General features: G+C 55.7%; 8 protein-coding genes across 8 annotated transcripts; 2 read left to right on the top strand and 6 right to left on the bottom strand.

Annotated features, from left to right (window-relative positions):
• Nucleotides 1-387: 387 nt before the first annotated feature.
• On the bottom strand, nucleotides 388-2,536 carry P884DRAFT_196822 (armadillo-type protein; the record flags this gene model as incomplete). Its single annotated transcript, XM_069438012.1, has 2 exons — nucleotides 388-2,201; nucleotides 2,257-2,536. The coding sequence occupies 2 exons, from the start codon at nucleotides 2,534-2,536 to the stop codon at nucleotides 388-390; spliced, it is 2,094 nt and encodes a 697-aa protein (XP_069298787.1).
• A 349-nt stretch (nucleotides 2,537-2,885) lies between these two features.
• On the top strand, nucleotides 2,886-3,640 carry P884DRAFT_196790 (ubiquitin-conjugating enzyme/RWD-like protein; the record flags this gene model as incomplete). The annotated part of the gene is made up of 2 exons (XM_069438007.1): nucleotides 2,886-2,952; nucleotides 3,021-3,640. 2 exons carry the CDS (start codon nucleotides 2,886-2,888, stop codon nucleotides 3,638-3,640), a joined length of 687 nt encoding a protein of 228 aa, XP_069298786.1.
• Nucleotides 3,641-3,676: 36 nt separating this feature from the next.
• On the bottom strand, nucleotides 3,677-5,103 carry P884DRAFT_257805 (uncharacterized protein). Its single transcript, XM_069441184.1, has one exon. The coding sequence runs from the start codon at nucleotides 5,076-5,078 to the stop codon at nucleotides 3,888-3,890; it is 1,191 nt and encodes a 396-aa protein (XP_069298785.1). The 5' UTR covers nucleotides 5,079-5,103; the 3' UTR covers nucleotides 3,677-3,887.
• A 1,566-nt stretch (nucleotides 5,104-6,669) lies between these two features.
• P884DRAFT_257804 (uncharacterized protein) lies at nucleotides 6,670-8,091 on the top strand. Its single transcript, XM_069441183.1, has one exon. It carries the CDS (start codon nucleotides 6,968-6,970, stop codon nucleotides 7,721-7,723), a length of 756 nt encoding a protein of 251 aa, XP_069298784.1. The 5' UTR covers nucleotides 6,670-6,967; the 3' UTR covers nucleotides 7,724-8,091.
• On the bottom strand, nucleotides 7,743-10,760 carry P884DRAFT_322542 (muts domain V-domain-containing protein; the record flags this gene model as incomplete). Its single annotated transcript, XM_069445428.1, has 3 exons — nucleotides 7,743-9,163; nucleotides 9,211-9,640; nucleotides 9,699-10,760. The coding sequence occupies 3 exons, from the start codon at nucleotides 10,758-10,760 to the stop codon at nucleotides 8,037-8,039; spliced, it is 2,619 nt and encodes an 872-aa protein (XP_069298783.1). The 3' UTR covers nucleotides 7,743-8,036.
• A 1,023-nt stretch (nucleotides 10,761-11,783) lies between these two features.
• P884DRAFT_220964 (magnesium transporter) lies at nucleotides 11,784-12,394 on the bottom strand (the record flags this gene model as incomplete). Its single annotated transcript, XM_069439476.1, has 2 exons — nucleotides 11,784-12,288; nucleotides 12,339-12,394. 2 exons carry the CDS (start codon nucleotides 12,392-12,394, stop codon nucleotides 11,919-11,921), a joined length of 426 nt encoding a protein of 141 aa, XP_069298782.1. The 3' UTR covers nucleotides 11,784-11,918.
• A 922-nt stretch (nucleotides 12,395-13,316) lies between these two features.
• Nucleotides 13,317-15,846, bottom strand: P884DRAFT_240539 (uncharacterized protein). The gene is made up of 3 exons (XM_069440181.1): nucleotides 15,304-15,846; nucleotides 15,108-15,136; nucleotides 13,317-15,037 (listed from the first exon to the last, which is right to left on the bottom strand). The coding sequence occupies exons 1-3, from the start codon at nucleotides 15,470-15,472 to the stop codon at nucleotides 13,655-13,657; spliced, it is 1,581 nt and encodes a 526-aa protein (XP_069298781.1). The 5' UTR covers nucleotides 15,473-15,846; the 3' UTR covers nucleotides 13,317-13,654.
• A 2,781-nt stretch (nucleotides 15,847-18,627) lies between these two features.
• Nucleotides 18,628-21,675, bottom strand: P884DRAFT_322520 (uncharacterized protein; the record flags this gene model as incomplete). Its single annotated transcript, XM_069445427.1, is given in 5 exon segments — nucleotides 18,628-20,664; nucleotides 20,722-20,820; nucleotides 20,898-21,015; nucleotides 21,033-21,178; nucleotides 21,266-21,675. The coding sequence occupies 5 exon segments, from the start codon at nucleotides 21,437-21,439 to the stop codon at nucleotides 18,628-18,630; spliced, it is 2,574 nt and encodes an 857-aa protein (XP_069298780.1). The 5' UTR covers nucleotides 21,440-21,675.
• Between the last annotated feature and the right edge of the window lie 834 nt (nucleotides 21,676-22,509).

The raw sequence follows: 22,509 nt of genomic DNA, 5'->3' as shown, positions 1-22,509 counted from the left end.
CCAAGTACGACCCCCGAAGTCGGATGAAGGCGCATGGGCAGACTAAAGAACTTCACGAACACGGCAGGACCCTGGGTTCTTCTTTCCTGTTGTGCCTTCTATCTATCGCCTTCCCCCCTTTTTCCAATCCATGCGAGTGTATTGTGATCTTGAACTCGCAGCCTGAGCAGACACTGGTTTCCATGTACACGCATATACTAAGAAAGAATCTCAAAGAGAGCTGATGGAGCAAACCGAAGGTCAATTCTTCCAATCTCGGTCTCGGTACTTCCCCTTCTAGCTTAACGAGACCAAGAACATCAGGTCAAGTCTCAGATTGTCAGGTGTGATCCATCCCGTATCTCCGTCCTGTGCGCCTGTCGCCAAGTGAGCCCGCCACATGCCCCGTTATAACTTTTCGAGAATCAGCTTTGCTCCCTGATTTCCACCAGACTTGCCCTTATCCTGCTGCTGCCCCTTGGCTTTCGATTTCGATTTCTTCCCATTACTCGTTTCAGCCTTGTCAGTCGTTTCCCCAGCAGCTGCTTCCTCGAGCGTCTTCTTGTTCGAACGGAGAATCTTTAAGAGCTCCTTCTTAGAAGAGAAGTCGGGTGCCTCTAGTAACCCCAACACAGTAAAGGAGCTAGGTCCAGTTGCCCACTGCAAAATGTATTCCTTGATGATGGGGTAGAGGACATCGGCAAAGTTGAGTGGCGGATCAACCCGTTTGACGACACCGGCCGCCTTATCAAACCTGCCGCCGGCGATCAAGGTCTTGAACATCTTGCCACCGTGCGTTGTCAGCGAGATGTGAGGTGGGGAAGGGTATAGGGAGTCGCCATCCTCTGGCTGTGTCTGCGATGGGTTGCCCGCCGCTGTCGAAGCCACGGCCTCTAGAGCAGCTTTCTTATCGCCAATTGCTGATAATAGGACGTCGGCCACGAATTGACATCCAAAGGACGTGGCAATGAGGTCGGCGGGCGAGGTCGCGACTGCGGCCAGCAGGGGGGGGGACATGGCCGCCACCAACTCCTTGCGCCGAACCTCGGGATCCTTCTTGCTTGTCCTCTTGCGGATCTCGTGGATCTCGGCTAGAAGCTCCAGGTCGTAGGCGTGGCTGGCGGGAAATAGTGACTTGGATTGCCCCTCGAAGAGATAGCAGACCGTGATGCGAGCATTGAGGTCGTTAGCGAGGAGGACAATGTTTTCAATGTTCTTTTCCTCGTTCCTGCCCAGGATCTCTGGGAAGATCGTCTTGGAAGTCAACACGGTATCGTCGATGACATCGTACGCCGCCAGCAGGATCATGTGACCGTGAGGATCGCCGCACATGAGCTGGAACGTGTCCTTGTATGTCTTGATGATCTGTTTACGGTCCTTGGCGGTCCCGTGGGCCAAGAGCAAGCACACAAGGCGGGCCCCCGACTTGGTGAAAGCCATGTTCTTCAGCAGGTCGCCGTTATCATCCTCCTTGACGATCTCCACGAACTCCTTGAGTTCCTCGCTCTCTGGTTTGAGATTGAGGAAATATTGTAGCATGGCATCATGGAGCATGGTGAAGCCGGTCATCTTTTTCTGAATCAGGGTGTTCGTCATGTCGAACAGGTACTTCATAACCGGGCCTCGCTTGCTAGGCTCATCGGCAAGGATCTTGCTGAGATCTGCAGTGACCTCTGCATCCTTGCCAGCCTTGAACAAGGCAAACTCGGGTCCATACCATTCTCGCAGCATTTGGGCCTTCTGCTCCTTGGTAGCCACCCCGCGGTAGATGTCATCCAGGATCCAGGAAGCTTCCGGGTGGTTGATGAGCTTCCGGACCTTGCCGTAGAACTCGGGGATGATCATGTCTCGGATCTCGACATCGTTCTGAACGAGCAGTTTTCCAATGAGGAACTTGGCGTATCTGCTTTCGGCAAGCTGGGCGTACGTGCCCTGGAGCTCCTTGGCGATCTGCTTCCGCTGGGTTGGGGTCGAGTACTTGATGGCGGTTTGGACGGCGCGAACAGCGTCATGCTTCAGCACAAAGTCCTTGATGCGCCCGGTGATGATGCCGTACAGCTCGTCCACGAGCTGTTGGCGCTCTTGCTTGGGCACATGCGACTTCCGACGCAGTTTCTCCCACAGCTGCTTCGTCCGGTACACCTCATCAGCCAATGGCTTCGCAGCCTTGCGCTCTTGTGCCAGTTGTTTCTGTCTTGCGTGGGCCTCACGGGACGTCTGGGCTGAGAGGGAGTTAGAGCAGAGATCTTGCGGGGGGTCAATTGGGAAGAAGCCAACCTCGTTCGGCCGGGTGCCCCTTGTTCCGCCCATTTTCTTTTCGTTTCGCCGGGCCCCGGTCGCGTCGAGCGTCCGCCTGTTCGGCGCCCCCGTCTACAGCGTCCGAGAACCCGCTGCCATCGCTGTCTAAGCCCGCCTCCTCCTCATTGTCAAACCTCTGATGCTTAGGACCAGTGGCCGTCTTCGCCTTTTTGGCGCGGTTGCTGCCGTCACTATGTTTATCACCGGAGGCTGCCTTCCGTTTTGTCGAGGCAGCGGACGTTGAGTGTTTGGACGCCATGGTGGGAGGGACGTTGGAGATATGCAGCCGGCGGCGCAAATCCACGGGCACGGAATTGTCGCTTTATTCAAGAGACAGAAACTCTGCACCGCAGCTCAGGTCGTTTCTCCGATTATTTTTTTTCTGGGGCCGACCCCTGTTCTGCCAGGCGGTCAGACATAGTTTGGTGCAGGAGCCGGGATCTCGTGGACCCCACCAAAAGTCCCAAACGCTTGGCTCACTGCCCCTCCGTCGGCCCTGTCTGGAAAGGCACGACTTCCGTCTTCCAAGACTGCCTACCCTACGCCTGTAATAGTTCTTTTTTGGATTCGGCAACCTCACCTCCTTGCTACCCCACATAAAGCTCAAGATGGGGCGCGAGGAGCAAATTGAGGAACGGGAAGTTCTAAACTCCATCTTCCCTGACGAAATAACAGGTGGGAACGGCCTGTGTAAAGGGTGCAGAGTGCCGAGGAGGGGCTGATGGGTTTCTTCTGCTCCGCAGACATATCGGAGACCGAGTATCGGATTACCATAAAGCTTGACATTCCAGACGATGAAGGAGAACCGCCGGTCATGCTCCTTACCGTGCGGTACCCGGAAGAATATCCGGACAAAGCGCCTCTCCTGGAGTTAGCCACACCTCAAAACTCTACCCCTCACCAATACCTGAATATCGCCGAGGACAAAGACCAGCTGCTAAGCGGGCTGGAAGCCACGATCGAGGAGAACCTGGGCATGGCAATGGTCTTTACTCTGGTCTCTGCGGTGAAGGAAGCTGCCGAAAAATTGGTGGAAGACCGAAAACAGGCCGCTGCCAAGGCGCATGAAGAAGCGATTCTCGCCGCCGAACGAGAGGAGAACAAGAAGTTCCATGGCACCCCCGTGAACCGCGAGACATTCTTGAAATGGCGGGAGCAGTTCCTGAAGGAGATGGAGGAGGCCCGACTCAGGGAGGAGGAGGAGAGGGCGGCCGAAATGAAGAAGGCAAAAATTAAGGAGCCGGTAAAGCTCACAGGGAAGCAATTGTGGGAAAGGGGTCTTGCCACTGCTGGCCAGGAGGATGGCGATGAGGACGGGGTGCCAACAGAGGATGTACAGAAGCTCAAAGTTGGCGGTAGTTAAATCTGCTACCCTCGCTGGGAATGGATGCTTGCACAGCCACCGCTTTCCAAGAATCGCTAACACTGAGGGATGCCGCAAAACTCCCCAACCAACCGTCCATATGAGTCCGCAGGTGCCTCTGGATCGCCAGCCGACAATGTTCTGTACAGAACGCCTGCTAGTATGCCGCGGAAATGTCTGACATAACAACCGTCTATCAATGCCGTGTGGAATTTCCCGCTTGCGAGAAAGAAAAAACATGGGCTCGTCACTGCATTTCCGTGTCCTCGTCGTCATCAATACCCTCCCACTCTTCGTCGTCGGTATCCTCCCATTCGTCTTCATCCTCTCCGTTCTCGGCAGCCTCGCCAAGTTCGCCTTTTATGGACTCAAGAAGCTCCTGCGCATGCTCCCCTAACCTTTCGTCCTCGTACTCCTCCTGCTTAAAGACCTTGAGGCACTGAGCGAGCCACTTCCTGGATGATCGCCAGAAGGCTTTCCAGGTCTCGGCATCTGAAGGCTGTCCCTGGGTCTTCAGGTTCTCCCCGGAGATGTACCTGGCGTACCCGCCGAGGTACAGAACCTCGACGCTCCGGTCGTCTTCGGCTATCAAGCGCTCCGTGACATCAATCGCCTCCTTCTCCATTCCAACCTCGATCAGCAACCTAACAAGACTGACTCGTGTAGGAAACGGTGGTACGGCAGGATCTTCCGGCGCAAGATCGCTCCACAGCCCCAAACTTCGCTTCAAGGCCTCCCGCGCCTCCTCGGTCCTGGTCTGGGAGATCCGAACGTTGGCGACCGTCTGCCACGTCTCGGCGGACTCGGGGGCGAGCATGGTCGCTTCCGTAACGAGAGCCTCGCATCGCTGTTCGGCGTCCTCCTCCCAGCTGAGGTCCGTCATGTAAACCTCCGCCACGGCGCACAGCGTCTCGGCAAGGCGCTTCCGCTTTTCTGCTATAACCGCCTCTTGCGCGTCGCGTGTCAGGGGTCGTGATTCGAGCGATTCGGTGAGTGTCTGGATCTGGCCACGCAAGACGGCGGCCCCGCGCTCATACCACGAAACACTGTCTTGCCCGCCCTCCTCGCTAAGCTGCGCCAACCATAAGAATTTCTCGGCTCCGCCGCCAACGTCTTCTGGGAGGGAGCCGTCCTCGTCAACCTTGACGGCAGCAGCGAAGAAGCCACGGGCGGTGTCAACTTCGCCCAGTTCGACATGGATCTGACCGAGGATGGACAAGACGGCTCCAGCAAGCCTTCCGCCTTCTCCAACATGCTCATAAGCGGCGAGCGCTATCTTCGCTGCGGTTTGGGGGTCGCCTGCTTCAAGGTGGGCGGTCGCTTGGGCAAGGAGCTCCCTCGGGTTAACATTTGCGCTTCGTGCAGCTGCTGGCTTTACTCGAGCTCGATCCCTCGCTCTGTCCGACTGCGACTTCTTCTTGGGTTTTGTCGGTGCCATCGCGCGAATGTCGACCGAGATATAGAGGCAGGCAATTGGTGAGGAATGAGCCAGGTTCAATGGCCAAATCGAAATTTGGGCGTTATCAGAGGACAGTGGGGCCTTATCGATAACGATTTTCCCCGCAAAACCTTGGTGGGCTGGCATGGGGTGGGTCTGAGATCTTGATATTACGCAGTAACAAACTAACGTAATCCATACCCTGCTCGCGCGGCTACCCTGCTCGCGCATCAACACCAGGGACATCTAATTTCCACCAATTTCCACCAATTTGAACTACTATTCGAACTACAATTCGAACAGCAATTCGAACAGCGATTGGAATAGCGATTCAAATAGCGATTCAAATAGCGATTCAAATAGCGATTGGAATAGCAATTCGAATAGCGATTGGAACAGCGATTGGAACGGCGATTGGAACGGCGATTGGAACAGCGATTGGAACAGCGATTCGAATAGCGATTCGAAAGGCGATTCGAACGGCAATTGGAACGGCGATTCGAACGGCAATTGGAAAGGCGATTCGAATAGCGATTCGAACGGCTTGAACGGCTCGAACGGCGATTGGAACAGCGATTCGAACGGCGATTCGAACGGCGATTCGAATAGCGATTCAAAGGGCTTAACCGGCTCGAACGGCAATTAGAACAGCGATTGGAACAGCGATTCGAATAGCGATTAGAACGGCGATTTAAATAGCTACCAGAAAAGGCGATAATAAGCCTCTTGGCAAGTGCTAGAAGGGGTATATAAAGGGGATTGGCGATGCCTATAAGATCATCTTCCTATACGAAGTTCAAGTAGATAGATAGACGTTATACTAAGGAAAGTATCACCAGATTGAATTGAACTATACTATTTAGCTATTTGGCTATTGGAATTGTTGTTATTGCCTAGATGTTTCTCCTGTTCATGGGTAAATTTGGTGGTGGTTTGGGTGGAGGTTTGGCTGCGCGAGCAGGGTAGCCGCGCGAGCAGGGTATGGATTACGTTAGTTATCCGCTCATTCCCGCCATTGCATGCTAACTGTGCCGATGTTCCGAACGCCACTAGGTGGCCACCGCATCCAAGGTAGCCTATTATCACCACGGAGACTGTAACTATACTACGCACAACATACCGCACCTCGAGCTTGTAGTACATACATACATTACATACATTATTTGAACTTGCAGTCAACCTCCCAAACCCTCGCTGCAAATATGCAATACGGGATGAAGTTCGAGAGCGTGGCGGCGTGTACGTATGTTGGTGTAGCGCTCGCAAGTGAACGGAACTACTCCGTACCTGCTGCAGCATGTAAGACTCGGACGCCTTCAGGTACGTTACTAATTTTACACTACATGTGGTTGGCATCTGCACCCGCACCTTCCAACCTTTTTCGACGGTGCTACGCTAAATCTTGGTGGTAGCCACTGCAGAGGGTGGTGGTGACTCGGGACGCCCATTGGCCAATGCTCGCGATGTCTGATTAAAGGACCTGGTGTTTGTGGCTTGACCCATCCCTCACCCCTGTCCGTGATGTTTCAGCCTAGCAACGATGAGTGACCTCTTGTCAAATGACGAGGTAAAGTTGGTGATCGCCGGCATTCCCAGTGCCGTTGAAGAGGGAAGGTTCCGCATTGGAACCGAGGGATCTCTCGAGGCTAGTTTAGGAATAATCTGCGCCCGTCTCTTTAAAAAGAAAACAGTGTCCTGAACATGCCGCTCATCGCGTCTCTCCCATCTCTCCTTCCATCCCTCTCTCTCTCTCTCGGGTGACCGCTCCAGGACCCTCTGTACAACAGTCTAAGCCCGGGCGCTTGTGTGTACATACCTCTCCTCAAACTTGGGCGGGCAGGCCTTCTCCCTCGTCTTGCGACATCCTCGCTCCCCTGCCGTGGCCAACCATGGTTCTCGCCAGCTACCTCCGGCTTGCTGTGCTCGGCACAGTGCTGCTCTTCTCCCAAGCCCAGGCAGCCTTCGACTTCACATCCTGTGTCGAGAACTGCATCTCCTCGTCCGGCTGTGAGCCAGACAGCGCAGGATGCGTTTGCAAGGAAGCAAGGGGGCTCCTGCTCGACTCGGTCATCTCGTGCCTGTTCTTCAACTGCAAGAGCGACCTCGTCAATTTCGAGGACGCCTTCCTGGACCCGGTCAAAGAAGGCTGCGAGGACCGCCACCGAGATATTCCCGAGTCCAAGCTCGAGGCTGCTGAAAGCCTAGCCAGCAGCTACATCGACAAACTGCCCTCCCCTACCACCGTGAAGACCACAACGGCGGAGGCGTCGAGGACGACGACCAAGCCGAGCACCACTCAGCCGCCAGAGGCCTCGTCCTCCTCGTCGACCTCAACGACCACGACGGCGACGTCGGAAGAAGATGCACAGCCCAGCAGGTCGGCCACACACAGGGGCGCCGAACAGCCGACGTCAGTCACATCCGCTCCTACCGATGGGGTCGCCGCGCCAACGTCTACCGTAGAAGTGCCCGCCGCTCAGAGCTCGACCACGTCATCGTCAGAATCGTCCCAGCCCGGAAGGTCTGGTTCTAACCCTTTTGATTCCAACCCTTTCGCAACTATGAAGTCCGCGGTGTCGGCTGTCAAGCCGTTGGTCACGCTTCTCGGGTTGCCCCTGGCTATTTCCGTATTAGCGTTGGCGTAGCAGGAGTACTGGCGAGGAGGTATGGTACTCCAAAAGGATTAATAATGGGGTGTGAACGTACATGCATCATGAGGAGGCCGCGGCTTGTTCCGTGTCCTTGGGAGAAGATGGCGGCTGTGTACGAAGTGGTGGCGGTTTTCATGATTTTCATATTGATACCCTCCGTCGATGGTTACGGTGAACGGTTTTTTTGTTCTGGCTACATCATGGTCAAGAATCATACCTGGCTTGTGCAGGGCCATGTTTGCTAATAACGTGTAATATACTGAAGCAGCAGGATGTCGGCAATTGATGGAATGCATACCCCTCGCGCTTAAAACCTGTCGCAATTCGTCGCCATCATGTTTGATGTACCCTCTTCTTCTGGTGCGAATATGGCTTGTAACAGCTCTCGGATGGAAGCACCGCCGTCTTCTCCGTGGCCCAGGCCTCGAAATTGCAACTCCAAGAAATTTCTTGCAATGAGCTCCGCTTGTTTCAGTTCCAACCTGTCTTCCTCGGATAACCCAGAGCAAACTTCTAGCAGGCTCTCATTCTCGTTCTGCAGTGCTACGAGGGCTTCAGCCCTCCTAATGATGTTGCTCGGTACATCACTCACTGCCGCGCACATTACTCCGAGGCTCGATGGACCTCGACCGGGCACTAACCGGTAAAGGAACGTTACTTGCTCCGATAAGTCCTCGGCTTTCGGGTCGAGGCGGACATCCATGTGCGCAAAGGCGATATTCTTTCCTGAGCGGAGGAACTCGTTGTCGAACACTTCGTGGAAATGAGTACCAGCAAGAACCTTGGGGCTTTCCGTGCCGAGGTCCAGAAAGTAGGTAAGATATGCTGCTAAGAGAGCGGAGCCGCTCTCCGCCGTGGTGCCTTTCCCAAACTCATCGATTAACAACAGGCTCCGGCGGGTTGCGAAATTCATCGAGAACGCAGCCTGTTTCAGGTCGACCAAGAAGGCACTTTCGTCATCAACAACCGTCTCCCTCGTAGCAATGCGGGTAAGGATGCGGTCTGTCACCCCGATTGTGGCATGGGTTGCCGGAACGTAGCTGCCAGTATGTGCCAAGTACACAATGAGGGCGACCTGCCTCATGTACACACTCTTGCCTGAGTTGTTTGGGCCCGTCAAGATGAGCATGGAAGGGGCTAGTTCCATTCTGCCACCGTTGATTGCTATGCCGCCAGTGCCACAGCCTCCGGCCACCGTAGTGTCGTTGGGGATGTACGATGGCACTAGAAGCTCCTGGAGTGGGTGACGGCCGCCGGTGATGTCTATCACATTCGAAGTCGTAATTGTAGGAGCCGTCCAATTATACTTTTCCGCGGCCAAGGCGAGTGCGAGCATACTGTCGAGTTCTGCGAAGAGGTCAGACGCGTGGAGGATCGCCCCCTCATGCTCCATAACTTCATTTGCTAAGGCCATCATCACCTCGATTTCCTCGTCTGCCCATGCACGTTAGATCTATCCGAAACAGCAGAAGCCAACTTACCCGCAATGCGGGAGAGGAGGTCCCCGTATTGGGAGTCAAGGTCCAGCATGAGTCGATTCTTGTAATACCCCATGTCTTCGCTAACGAAACACATCACCCACTCACTGTCGGGGTCGTTTTGGCCATGGTAGGCGCCTTCACCGGTCTCGGGGTCGAGCTCCATGGCGACCAGAAACCCTATTTGCGGCATGACAGTGCAATGACGGATAAACCTTGCCGCCTCTCTGGGAGTCTCCCGGACGACGGAATCCTTCAGTTCGGGAAGTATATGGCAAACATTTGCGAATTCTCGTCTTAACCCGTCGAGGTATTCGCTTGCTCCCGCGTGAATCTCTGCATGGCCAGACTCCTTGGATAGCCGAAAGTCGATGGTTCTCATAATAATGTCGCCGAGATACAAGAAGCGGTTAACATCAATTTCGTTGCGTATCTGTCTACGTTAGTGACCTGGCGGATCTGTCAAGTCTTGTCGCCTATGAGATGCTCACCTTATCGAAAACGTCGACTTCGGAAGGCCCTTTCAACGCGTGAACAGCCCGCTTCAACTGGCTGGACACCATAGCGAACCTCAGCAACGCTTTCCATTCCCCAACACGGATGGATAACTGGCCGCGTATTCGATCCACCCCCTTCTTTACATGGAGAAGCAAAGTTTTGGCGTTCTTCGCCTTTCTGAGAAGCATCCGCATATTCTTCGCAATTTCCTGGTTTTCTGGGCGGAGTAGAACTTCAATGCTCCTGTGTCGCTCCTGGATCAGTCTGATATCAGTAGTTGGCCGAAGGATTATCTGACGGAGCCTCCTTTTGCCTTGGGCGCTGGAGGCAAGGGCTTGGAGAAGGCCTGTGACTGAGAGCGCCTCTTTCGCTTTGGGCTCGGAACTGTTTGAGAACCGGGCTTGCACGTTGGGGTGCAATTCTGACTGCAGGATTTGTAGGGAGACCAGGGAGTCACCGCTCACGAGTAAAGTGTCTGTGGCTGTGTTCATCCTGATGTCTTTTACACAAAATAAGAACGCCATGTCCTCTTCCTCGTCTGAAGATAGGCCTTCGGCTCTTCTTCGCCGCTCAAGGTCGGTAAGAACTGCTCCTGCGCAACCGACAGACAGGTAGCTCTCAATGCTGATCTTCTCTCCGACACGTATGAGTTTGTTATGGGCGGCGGAGCCGAGAGATTGCACGGGCTCTTCTCCCACCGCTAGGATTGCAATAGGGTCAGGCTCTGCCGGCCTGGGATCGGCCTTAGCCAGCGCTTCCTTTCCAGCCTCGTAGTCGAACTGTGCAGATGATATGTACTGTAGAACATACGCTCCTTGCCCACCAAACCGGTTCTCGTTGTCGTCAAACCGGTGTGCATCACGCTCAAGGAATTCGATCAGGTCACCAGGTGCCCTGTTTGGTATGATGATGGATGTCGGCTGGACCTGAAGCAGAAGCGTGTCGACAGTTGCAACTCCTCCCATGGAGACGTCTTCCTCGAGTACCAGGGTTTGGTCCATCGCGATATAGTAAGCACATCCAACCCTGCCGTCCTTGTCCACGTCAATCGCCATGATGACCTCGTTGAGGGTATCTTGGCGATCGCTGTTCCTGTCCTGTTGGTCAACTGCATAGTCGATGCGTATGTCAGGGTGTTTATGTCTTCCTGACGTGTTAAGGTGTGGCACTTGTGACGGGCAGGCGTGACGATATGATGGCCATCGTCTTGGAGGTTGTGACCTGACTTCCGCTGGTATCGTGTTCGGTAGGACGGTTGGAGAGGTCAGATTTAAGGTCCTTCTTAGGTTGGAGTGGTCGAATGAGGCTTCCTGGCCCCGGTACCAATGGCTTACAGACGCGAATTGATTCTCGGAAGGGCTCGAGCGGCGAGGAATAGTAAGATGACGGCCAGTGCCGTTGTTGGATCTGGACGCCCTATTTTGAGGTGATTGGTAATCAGATACCGGAGCGAATCCGGATAAAGCTCTATTTGTGTGATGAGTAGGCCCGTAGCCGGAAGAGCATGGTTGGTTAAGAGACGGGAGTGGCGTTCCCAGCCGCGATAATGTAACCGACTGTGAGCGGGATGGAGCGGGGGATGAGGACGAGTCAAGACTCCGAGGGGACAGCAAATGAGACGCGGTCGAGTAGACACTGCGAGTACTTCCATTGGTTGCCATGGTTGCAGTCCGCGTCGAACACACTCTCACCGAGGGTCGACAAACTTGAGAGGCTGCGAAGCGTCAGCCTGGAAAATACCCATTCATATACATGCCTTCCAGCGTTCTGACCCACCAACGTTGTTTCAGAACAGCCCACGAGGCGGAATAGGTTGCAGTGGTACGTATTCTCTTGGTGGTTCCGAGCGGCAGGCAGCGGACCTGGACCCAGAAGAATCCTCGAGGAGCTGCGAGGCACATCAAGGTTGGAGGGTCATAGAGGGGAGCTCCTCCGATTGTTGACTTGTTATGGTAAAATGATGGAAAGAAAACCGGGAAGCAAGCAGCCTTTGAAGTTCTATGACTGCTACGAACGCGTCGCGCACGGCAGTTGGAAGGAGCGCCCGACATATCTGACCTGCTGTCTCCTGCTGCAAACCCCGACTGGCAAGAGAAGCGGATTCGGCACGAGAACTGGGGTCATTGTTGGGAGGCAGCCCGGAAATATTTATGTTAGCAACCAAAAGAAGGGAGAGAAGAAGAGACAGGTTGTATTTCGCGGATTCCAGGCTATCACTGCCCTTGCTGAGCACCTCCATTCTGAATCCAGTCGGTAAACTCCCTGCGTTGCTTCCGGATGTCCACGAAGTTGGGACGAGACTCCAGGACACTGAACGGATTTCCCATATAGTCCTTTGCTACTGCTCCAGAATTGTCTGTAAAGCCTTCTTCGCCTTCACGCTCAATCTTCCCTGCCCAGACGCGCCACTCGATCGGTCGCAGCGGGCGCGTGCCTAGGACCAGCCCGAGGAGAATAATAAAGGTTGAAACGATCGTTTCGAGTTTGATGTCAACCGGAAGAGAGGCCGCAGACGAAGTTACTGTGGCAGTGGTAGCAACCCGTAGAGATTGCAGAGCAGTATGTTCTCGCGCGGAGTAGCAGCTTGGAACTGGTCAGAACGCGGTTTCGCTAGCTAAGGCGGGTCTCCTTACGCGTGTGCAAGCAGAAGACCGCCAAGGACGGTGATTGATCTGGAAAGGAGCGTCATTTTGTGCAGCGCTCGATGATTCGTCTCGACGTGGTTGAAACGGGTTGAGGCTCCTGATGACGAGAGCCTACAAGACCTCGAAGGAGCTTGGAGCTGATGTGGGTCGTGCGATGGTTGGGTAAGCATTGAAGCTGATATCAGCGACAAGGCGAGTTGCAAGCACTACCTAGGTACCTCCATTACGCCTGTAAGGAGAGGTGTGTATGTACCTAGCCATACAAATTAGCTGCGCCCATGCATGCATCTACCTGGTAGTTACACCTCCTCCAGGATTCTGAATCCTAGCGTGGTACGTGGGTCCTGCGCCAAAAAAGCCACTGGCGGCAAGTACCGCGCTAGGATTCAGAATCCTGGAGGAGGTGTAGTTGTAAACATTATGGGGTAGGCGCCTGTAATCTCCAGGCAGTCCAAACTCAGTTGATACATATCAGATAGATGCATAAATGTATCTAAGCAACACATAGTCCCACTTCCTCTAACTTGCTGTTCCTGGCCATTATTGACACCAACTTTCGAACCACTTACAGGCTCGCTCCGGGCTTGGTGGTTTCAAAAGGAGTTTTTTCTTTTCTTTTTTTTTTTTCGGTCAGCCTTGCTTGGCTCTAAGGTCCTTAAATCCACCTGGTAGCTAAAGGAACGGCCAAATGCAAGGAGCTCGCACAAAGGCGTTGTCATGAGAGCCTCGAGGCACACACGCCGAAGGCAAGGAGAGCTGCAGCACATATCAGCCCAAGCACAAGCACAGGCACAGGCGACTTGATAAGCCATGTTGTCCGGGCAGTAGTACTGTCTAAGATAGGACGCCAAAAGTAGGCCAGGAGTTTCTTTTTGTCATTATTTCACTCGAAAGCCCTCCACAATCCCCCCCCCCCCCCAAAAAAAAAATCAAAAAATCTGAAAACAAAGAAATGCTCATTATTCAGAACCCGCTGAATCACACCGAGACTCCCGTTCCCCAAATCCCCCGGACGTCTATGTTCTTCTCCTACCCAACGCCAACGCTGATACCCATGGATCGTCGGGATGAGACATCTACAATGCTAGCACCTGGTTGATGCTTTCCGCTTTTCTTTCTGTACTGTTGTTCTTCGTTCCCGTTCCTTTCGGCTCACTCCATCCTCTTCTTTGCCGCCGCTCTTGCTCCAGCGGTTGCGCACTTCGACTTCCCCTTCTTTCCCATCTCTCTTCCCCCCTTTCGCCATCTCTCGCTCCCCCTCGGGAAGGTTTCATCTTCCTTTCTTGGCCCGGGACATCACAAGCTCAGTCCTTCTGATCTACCCAACTGGTGTCCAAGTGCGCAGCGTCTGGCAGGGGCTCGACCTGCCATTCACCTCCCAGGAACTGGGTCTGCTGCTCGAGAGACAGCGGCTCCGCGAGACCCATAAAGGCGTTGGAGAACTGGCCGTCGGCCTCGGTAGCTGACGCCAGCTGCGTCGCCTGCCAGGTCTGCTGAGTCGCCGCGCCCAGGCTACCGCCGAACATGCTCAGGAGGTCGTTGAAACTGCCTGCGTCAAACATGGAACCCTCCTGTGACAGCAGCGACGGGTCTATGCGATGCTCGAACGGGTGGTGGGCATAGTGCTGCTGCTGGTGTTGATGGGGCTGCGACTGCGACTGGGCCTGGGCCCGGGCCAATTGCGGCTCGATCTTTTGCTGGTACTGATCGAGGTCGTAGTATGGATGCAGGCCGGCGGCAGCCGGCTGCTGGAAAGCGAGGCTCGGGGATGGGGTCCTGTGCATCAAGACATCATCGCCGACACCGGGCTGCTGGTGGCGCTGCTGGTGGTGCTGGTTGCGCATGTGCGTCTCATAGTACTGCGCTTGCAGGCCGTCGTACGTGCCCGGCAACGGCTTCCCGGGGTCGAAGCCGAGCCCGGCCGCCCGAGTGTGGTGCAGCATGCTCAGCGGGTGCATCCCCGCGAACTGGTTCGGATGCGGGTGGGCTGCCGCGTAGGCGGAGCGGGTCGGGATGTAGTCGCTGTCGGCGCCGGGCGTGTGGGTTGCTGACCGTATCCCCTGGCCCGCCACGCCAGCCCAGTCATAGTCCTCCAGGTCGGAACCGTCGCTCTGCTCGTCATATTCGGCATCCAACTTGGGCGGCGGCTTGTGCGGCTTGGCTGGGGTGAACTTGTAGTTGGGGTGGGCTTTCTGGTGGTTGTCGCGCTCCGTGTCGGCCCACAACTTGAACTGCTGCCGGACGTGCTCCGGCTCTAACGGCCAGCTCAGACCGCACACCCGAGACACGACCTGGTGGTTGTGCTGCGACGCCCACTCCTTGGCGCGTTGTTGGTACGCCTTCCGGTACAGCATGAAGGCGTTCATCGGCCGCTTGACCCTGCCGGGATTCTTCCCCGTCTCGACCTCCTGCCGCCGGACCTCGACTGGCCGGTTCACGTACGCCTCGATGTCGGCAATCGGGATCGACGAGCCCTTGGTCAGCTCGCTCATGGGCTTGTCCAGCACTGGCATGTTCTTGGGCGGCCTGGCGCGCTCCTTCTTCCTCTTCGGCGTCGACTTTTCGACGCGCGTGCTCCGGGGACCCAGTACCTTCGCGCCAGCCTCTCCCCGAACGTTGCTCCGACCGCTCGCCACGTCCGACCCCCGCGACGGCGTTGGCGGCGAGGTTGCCGGAGTGCCGTACGGCTGGGTAGGCTCGACACCTCGGCGTTAGCACGTTTGGCCGCGTGCTCAAAACGGCACCCTGGAGACTCACCTCTGGAAGGGGCCCATAAGGGCTGTCATCTTGTGGATACAGTACCTGCTGGTGATACCCCTGATATTGAACACGTTAGCAGCCAGGTCCCGTCCGACCTGCGATTGGTTACCTACAAGCTCACTAGCACCTCCGCATTGTTGATCGTCCACTGGTGAGTCCCCTCCCTGCGGGTGGTGCGGCAGTGGGTGCGGACCCGGCGTTCCGTATCTCGAAGCTGGTTGCGAGTGCGCGTGGATAGACTCGGCATGGATTATTCCGCAAGGGTAAGACGCGGAGGCGTTATGCTGGATCAGCTCGTAGAAGCCGGTAGGGAGTGGTTCGGCTTTGGTCGGCGCCGGGGATGGCGGTGTATGGCGATCCATGATGGGTTTCGCTGTCTGGCGTCTCCGAGGTGACCCAGGCGAAGCGATGAGGAGACGACGTTGGTGGCTCGGACACGGGGGTAATAGTTGTTAGGTTGGGGGCTTGCCTGGGGCTTCCCTGCTGCCCAAATACCTTTCAAGATGGGCTACTGCGGCTGCTGACGGGGTGTTGTAGCATCGAGCTTGGCCTTTCAAGACGAGCAGGTGGCTCTGCTCCCGAAAACGAAGTGGCGGCTCCGGACTGTGAAGGAGCTGTCAAGTGGAAGCAAAATCTGGTGCAGAAAGTCGGAAGACGGCCGGCAAGGCCAGCTTTTGCAGCAGTGCTTCGCCTGGAGAGCCGGACGGGAATGCCTGGATGAGGAGGACTGTGCACGTAACTGCGTCAGGGGGCGCTGGCTAGGGGTTGGGGGAGGTGGCGGCCAAAGACGCGCAGAATATGGTGGACGATACGCACCCTTTTCAACAAAATTGGCCCTCAGGTTGCAGCGGGGACGTCGAGCAGCTCTTGCGATGCACACCAAGTCTTCTGGGACACTTCTGTTCCCTCCTCGCGCCCTCCAGCGAGCAGTGTCGTTTTCTCTTGATTATCCTAGTGGGCCTTTTGCTATGCAGGCCAGCTCTTCGCGGAACAGATGCTGCCTTTCCAGAGAGGCAACGGTGAAGTTTTTTTTTCTTTGTCCTGCGTCCTTCGATGACAGGGTCCGGGACGCTGGAGCGGCATCCGGTTGATGTGCTCGCTTCTCTCTGCTGCGTCAATGAGGGTGGCAAGGGGGCTTTGTCTCGGGGCAGAGTACCATGAAGGCCCTGGGGGGAAAGGGGAAGGGGGCGGGCCTTGTATTTGTATTCTCTTTATCCCAGACCTTCTTTAGTGGGCAACGTTAGTTGCGATCTGGTGTGCAGGCCCGGTGGCTTGACGCATTCGGAAGCCGGCCGGGTCAGCAGTGCAAAGGGAATCTGGATGGCAGGTCCCGGAACCCACTCTGCACCGCCTGTTGGCAATCCATCCATGTTCGGTCGGCTCAGGAGACCTGGGGCTGCCGCACGAGGCCTTAGGGTGACTGGAGGTAGCAGGCCGCCATCTTAGTAGGGATGAGAGGCTTTCCTGAACCCCGGCCAGCACCCAAAAATGAGCCGCCTTCTGCAGCAAACAGCGGGCAAATGACACTTTCACGGCTTCTGTGCCGGTCTCTTTTGGACTGCTTCTCCACATGTTCACGCAGCGAGCCGAAGCACCAATCCTCGAAGGGCAACGAGGACTCGTTGCGTTGCTCCTCCGGTTGCACAGGGCCACGGGAGCAACGCAGGGCTGATGATTGTGTGCGCGAGGTACCCGAGGCTCGCTGGAATGTGGCCGGTCATCACCCGGAAACGGGATCTTGGTTGCGGCCTGTTCTTGGCCCATTGCTAAACCTCCGGCACGCGCCGAGTCGAGTGGCTGCGCTCTTCTTTGACAAGACCAGCAAGCCCCAAGGAGGCCTTCTGACGGCGTAGGTGGCCAGCATTGCTTCTATTCGCCTTCCCGCCCTGTACCCAAGGCCGACAGGGCGGGAAGCGAAGCACACACAGGTTTGGTAGGTTTGGGACAGAGAGATGTCCGCCGACAAAAAAGCAGGGAGCAACCTCACTCTCAAGGTTTCGCTTGTAGCATCTTGGGCGGATATCCGGTTGACTGCCACTCCCCTCCCTAACCAGTACATACTAGTACATGGTGCTCTCCCTGCCCAAACCGCGTGTGCATGCAGGGTTGGCTGGGGTTTACGTCTGGTTCGCTATCTCCCCTGCAAGCCAATACGGGTGGCCGCATTAGTCTGCGACTGTTTGAACATCAGTCGTACAGAAAGGCGGATCCTGGTTCCGAAGGGTCGGCCAATGGAGCCGTCGCTCGTGGTTCTCTGCAAGTTGCAGTTGCCCATCTGGACATCCGGGGCCAAGGGTACGAGATCTGGACTGCGGTCCCTGCGACTTCTATTTTCCTCCCTTGCGGCTGAGCGGCTTGCCCCAAGGCTGCGCTTGCTGCTTTGGGACTGTGTTTGCTAGGAAAGGAATTCTTAGCAACCAAGGGATCCCAGTCTTTCCCCCGCGGATTGGAAGGAAAAAAGGGCACGGCTGTGCTTCTCTGGCTGAAGGGGTGGGTAGTGGTCGCTCGGCAGGTGCCCCCGAAGATGCCGTGGGTCACCTCTTGCCCACTGGACCGGTTGGTTGCTCTCGCCCTCTATGGTGGTCGGTACCAAGGCAGGTGACGACGATGCCGCTCACCTGGCGGTCTGTCTGCGGTTGCAGCGTGCCTGGAGCGCCTCGCGTTGAAATCCTGCGATCTCCCGGCCGACCGCCGGGGGCCAATCGCGGTCTCTCCCGCTCGTTCCGCGGGCTGCAGAATGTTTTTCGTTCGCATCATCTTCTTCCATGGGCGCTCGGCCATGTGCTAGACCCAAAGCTCAGACCATCCGTTCGTGCAGCCTATCGTACCCGAGAGAGCGTTGACGCGGCTAGGAGAAGGTGATATCTCACTTGTCATATCCTCCTTTAGACCGCCGACACCACCTCCGCCCCTTTACGCCCCGTAGCAAGTGCCGGCATCAATTACCTAGGCGACCTGACCGAGAGCGACAGAAAACTGGCAGATAGCCCCCTAGACACTTCGTCGTGGGAAGACCGTCGTGTGGTAGGTTCGACTTTCGTGGTGTTGACATTTTGGAGCCTGCCTTTCGATAATTTGCATATCATTCAAAACACGCAGGTTGGGAGCTGTTGGGCCCGATCTGAACCTTCGACAATAAGCAGAGGGGGGTCTTTCAGGTACCTCACGACGGTCTTTTTAGTAGCATGGATGTCGCGAGATGACGCTGGGCACAGAAGGTGGTAGTGATCGGCTTCACAGGTTCCGCCGGGCTCATTCTCCTGGTGTTAGAATGCTCTGTGGAGGCTGCCCGCCAGTCTATCTTCTAAACATGCTTAATTAATGCCGTAAGTGCCGGTGCCACGCCTTGCCAGGCGCACGTACGTCCCAATTCCAAGCCATGATTCTCAAATTTGTATGATACAACAGTACATGCCCTTCTCATCGATGCCCGCCAACAATCCGATATGCATATCAAAAACCTTGATGTTCTCCCGCCATCGCGTTCAACCCAGCCATAGGTTCCAGCTACCATGCATCAACTCGACTGAGCATCCGATTGTGGAGAGCTGGCCGGGGCAAGCTTAGGCGGCTGCACGCCCTTGGTCACCTGTGGAGGCGGGACCCTGACGGGTTCTGCAGGTTTGACTGGAGGCGTCAGTATCTGTTGCCGCGGGGACGGCGACAGGGACGCCACGGGCGGGAACACGGTTGAAGGCGGGTGGGATCCCCCAACCATGGGACTCGCGGCGCTGCTGGCGCCCCCGTTGACGTGCTGCTGCGGGCGTCTGGGCGCAGGCGGCGAATGCTTCGTGGGAGACAAGCCACCGCTAGAAGGCGGTAGTGGCGAGGAGCTGGAGGCGGCATGATCAGATCTAACATCGTGCGACGGCGCCGGGGTAAGATGTGGTGGCAAAGTCGCCGAGGACGAAGATGCCACACTGCCAATATTCTCCGCAGAAAGCGGAGGGGCTTGCCCGCTCGGAGCGGCGGAAACAGTCGAAGATGTCTTTGTTGGAGGAGAAGGGGGACTGTCTTGTCGCTTTGATGGCGAGGCGCCACTCCCGCTTCCGGGCAGCGTTGAAGGAGGCGCGGTCACTTCGGCCGATTTAGCAACCAATCCCGCCTTGCCGCCATCGCCAGACGGGAGAGGTGTGAGGGTGCCGCGAGTGGATTCGTCAAGGCCGCGTTGGGTCGACTGGCCGCCGGAGGGCAAAAGACTTGGATGTGGCGACGAGAAAGGGCTGTTCCCCTGGCTCGTTGATGGTCCTTGAATGGTCTCTCGTCCGGGTTCGCAGTTGTTCGTCGCATCACCGCTTGTTTCTTGCTGTTGTGGATTGGAAGCGCTCGAATGAGCTGGTTGAACCGCCGGGGTCTCCTGGACGCTGCGGCCTTGGTTTGTTGGTAATGGTTCCGAACTATCAGCGGCGTTTGGTGATGGCCGTGCGTCGAGTTCAGCAACTGACTGTCCTTGGGGTTGTTGTTGAGGGGCTGCTGTGCCCTCTACCACCGGTTGTTGGCCGGTAAGGGTATTCGACGCCTGGTGGTGGTTGTTGACTTTGATTTTGATCATCCGAGGGTGCGAATCGTCCGCTGCTTCCCGACGCCGGCGGCAGGAGCTGCATATGAAGTGGAAATCCTCCTTGTCCGCTTCCTCCTCGCTGATGCCCAGGCATTTGCTATGCTGCCAAATGTTGCATTTCTCACATGCGACGCTGTGCGTGCCGTCATCGACCTTGCCGGAAACCCCACAGACGCAATCGAAGATCCAGTCTTCCTCCTCCTCCTCTAGCTCCTGCAAGGCTTTCTTGTTCCTCTCAATCTCGGCTAATCGCCGTCGCTCTGACATGCGGGCGGAGGCATTGCTTGCCCCCCTGCTGCCCTCTGACAGTTGAGCAAGTTCCTCCTCATACAGCCTGCGGCGCGCCTCCCGTTCCCTGAGACGCCGTTCTCTCGACATCATCCGGCGTTCTCTCTCACGTTCCATCTTCAACCGCTGCTCCTCTTGCTTCCTTCTGGCCGCTTCCTCCTCGAGCCTCTTCCGCTCCTCTTCACGAGCCCGCTCCTCCATCTTTTGCTGTTCCATTCTGCTAGCAATCCGGCTAGACCTCTTCGCGAAAGCCAGCTTCTGCAGGTTCAGAAGTTCCTTCTCCCGCTGAAGCTGTCTCCGTTTCCTCGACTCTTCTTGCTTCTCGAGGATGGGCACCAGATGATTTTGAATCTGATTGTATAGGATCTTCTCGTTGGCATCCTTGGACTTCTGGATGGTCGACAGGAACTCGCGGACTTCGTCGAGGGTGACAGCGATACACTCCCACTTCATGCCTCCAAGACCATCATCTTCTGGTTCCGCCGCATCTTTTGATTCGCAAGCATCGTCGTGCGCATCAGCATCGCTTGCCGCTCCGGTTGCGACGCGACGCCTCTTGCTGGACCGTTGCGCAGCTCTGAATTTTTTGGTGTTCTTCTTCGGTTTCGGAGGCGGCGGTGGTGCATCGGTCAGGCGGTACAAACGGTTGTCGTCGAGGACAAAGTAGGTGCGGTCGTGACGGTCCCATCCATAGGGCTCGATGCGCTGCAAAAGGTTAGAACAACGGCTATACGTGCCGGTTCGGAGCCTATTCTGACGCACCCATGATGTCTGCTCTGTGTCTTTCTGTTCTTCGGTCCTCTCTCGCAACCGTTCCGGGTTCATCATGATCAACTGCGTCATCTGTTGTAACACGCGAATCTGTTCCGTCGTCAGCTTGTTGTTCAAACGCTAGGCCTGTGGATTGGCTGGCGGATACGGCAATCGGGAGAGCAGACCTTGGTAAAGACGTCGAACTGCGCAAACTTGGCGGGTTCCTCTGCGGTACCGAACGGGTTCTTCTCCGGCGCCTTGCTGAGAAATTGTCTCCTTGTATATTCGTCAAACAACTCGTGGCTGTCCGAGTGAGCAACTGTGGGCAGGAATACGAAAGAAATCCAATCGGGTGTCCGGATGATACATACGTTAGGCCGCGGTGCGAGGAGAGGAACTTAAGAAGGCCGAGGCCAATCTCCTGGAGTGCCATGGACCCTGGTTTAAGGCATTCTGCCTCCAGATCCTAGAATCAAACCAAGTCGCTCATCAGCAAACGCTCCTTTCCTCCAAACGAGGTGATGCAGCAACACATCGGGGTAGGGCTGCGCACTTCGATGTCGAGGTTGTCGTCTAACTTGAGAGCTTGTCCGAAGAGCACGATGAACTGGTACAAGTTGGCAAATTGCCACATATTTCTGAGGCGATGCAACATCGACGGCTGCGCCGGGTCCTGGGCATCGTCGGTACTGAGCTCCTGCGAGGAGCGCTTGCGGCCTGTCGGCATCTTGCTCCCCGTGTTCAAGGCGCGATGTCGTCCCGCAGGGTTGGCGAATGCGACGGATTCTGCGCACAACAGTTCAGTGGGTATGACGGTTTCTCAAAGCTCGGCAGCAGGCAAAATTCGGCCACAGTAGGAGGCCCTCATTGCAAAGCTTCGTTGGCTTAGAAGGATTATGTCCTGTCAAGATGGTTAAAGAAGGGTTGACTGCCAGATTGTACCGGAGCCAGGCTCTGGTGAAGGAATCTGGAGCAATGTTGCGTCGAGGCTTTTGCCAAGCCAAGTTCACAATTCAAGTCGCGGCGCGGGCTTGTCAAGACGCGACGGACCCCGCGTCGACAATCCGGTACTCTCTAGCGCCTCGTTTGTTGCAAAGATCCTGCCTTTGCCCCCATTTGATGAAACCTTAAACCTTGATGGACCGTTCGAGCACCAGAAACTCTTCTCGCGAAATGACAGCCAATTCCGGGCCATCACCGGCGTCTGCATTGGCTGATGGTAGGACTGCACTGAGCTCGGGCTTGAGCACACCACTCGAGTTCATATTTAAGTTGCCCCTGTTTCGCCTACCTGTGCGTACATCAGGTACATTCAGCCATACATAGGTACTTGTCCATACATTATATATATAATAGAAAGAGTACTCAGTAGTGCAACCAGTCCGCTCGATACGTGAGTATGTATAGGACATAAGAATCAACTTGTAGGAGAGCCTTCGACGTCTGGCTATGTGACTCGAATACCAACCTTCTTTATCACTAAGGCATAGCCATGGACAGCTTGCGATGATAGTTTAGTTAAGGCTCTGCTTCATTTTTCGGGAGGACAATATCGTGAGCCGTCATACCTGCCATGGCCATGATTGTATGTACGGAGGACTTCTGTTGTATTTATTTCATTTATTTCCCTTCCTCCTGTTGCTGCGGCAAGTTCCGCGACGCATGAGGCGTAGGAATCCAAGGCTTGCGCATTCAAGATAGTTACAGGAAACGTTTCAATATTATGCTGAGGTGGGGTCTAGTCCGTTCTCCGTAGTGAAGCTTCAGACAATCGTTCAAAGTCTCAAGATGCTGTGG

Source organism: Thermothelomyces heterothallicus (genome assembly GCF_042370625.1).
Source record: "Thermothelomyces heterothallicus CBS 202.75 unplaced genomic scaffold P884_scaffold_7, whole genome shotgun sequence".
NCBI classification, from domain to species: domain Eukaryota; kingdom Fungi; phylum Ascomycota; class Sordariomycetes; order Sordariales; family Chaetomiaceae; genus Thermothelomyces; species Thermothelomyces heterothallicus.
The sequence above is the reverse complement of the archived record's forward strand: the minus strand, read 5'-3'. Positions and strand labels throughout refer to the sequence as shown.

Excerpts from the sequence above, each read along its gene's own strand:
- P884DRAFT_257805 (XM_069441184.1), bottom strand. The coding sequence starts at position 5,078 with ATGGCACCGACAAAACCCAAGAAGAAGTCGCAGTCGGACAGAGCGAGG.
- P884DRAFT_257804 (XM_069441183.1), top strand. The coding sequence starts at position 6,968 with ATGGTTCTCGCCAGCTACCTCCGGCTTGCTGTGCTCGGCACAGTGCTG.
- P884DRAFT_240539 (XM_069440181.1), bottom strand. The coding sequence starts at position 15,472 with ATGGATCGCCATACACCGCCATCCCCGGCGCCGACCAAAGCCGAACCA. Across the intron at positions 15,137-15,303 it reads TTCGAGATACGGAACGCCGG|ATGACAGCCCTTATGGGCCC; the intron begins GTCCGCACCCAC and ends TGTATCCACAAG. Across the intron at positions 15,038-15,107 it reads CTTATGGGCCCCTTCCAGAG|CCGTACGGCACTCCGGCAAC; the intron begins GTGAGTCTCCAG and ends GAGCCTACCCAG.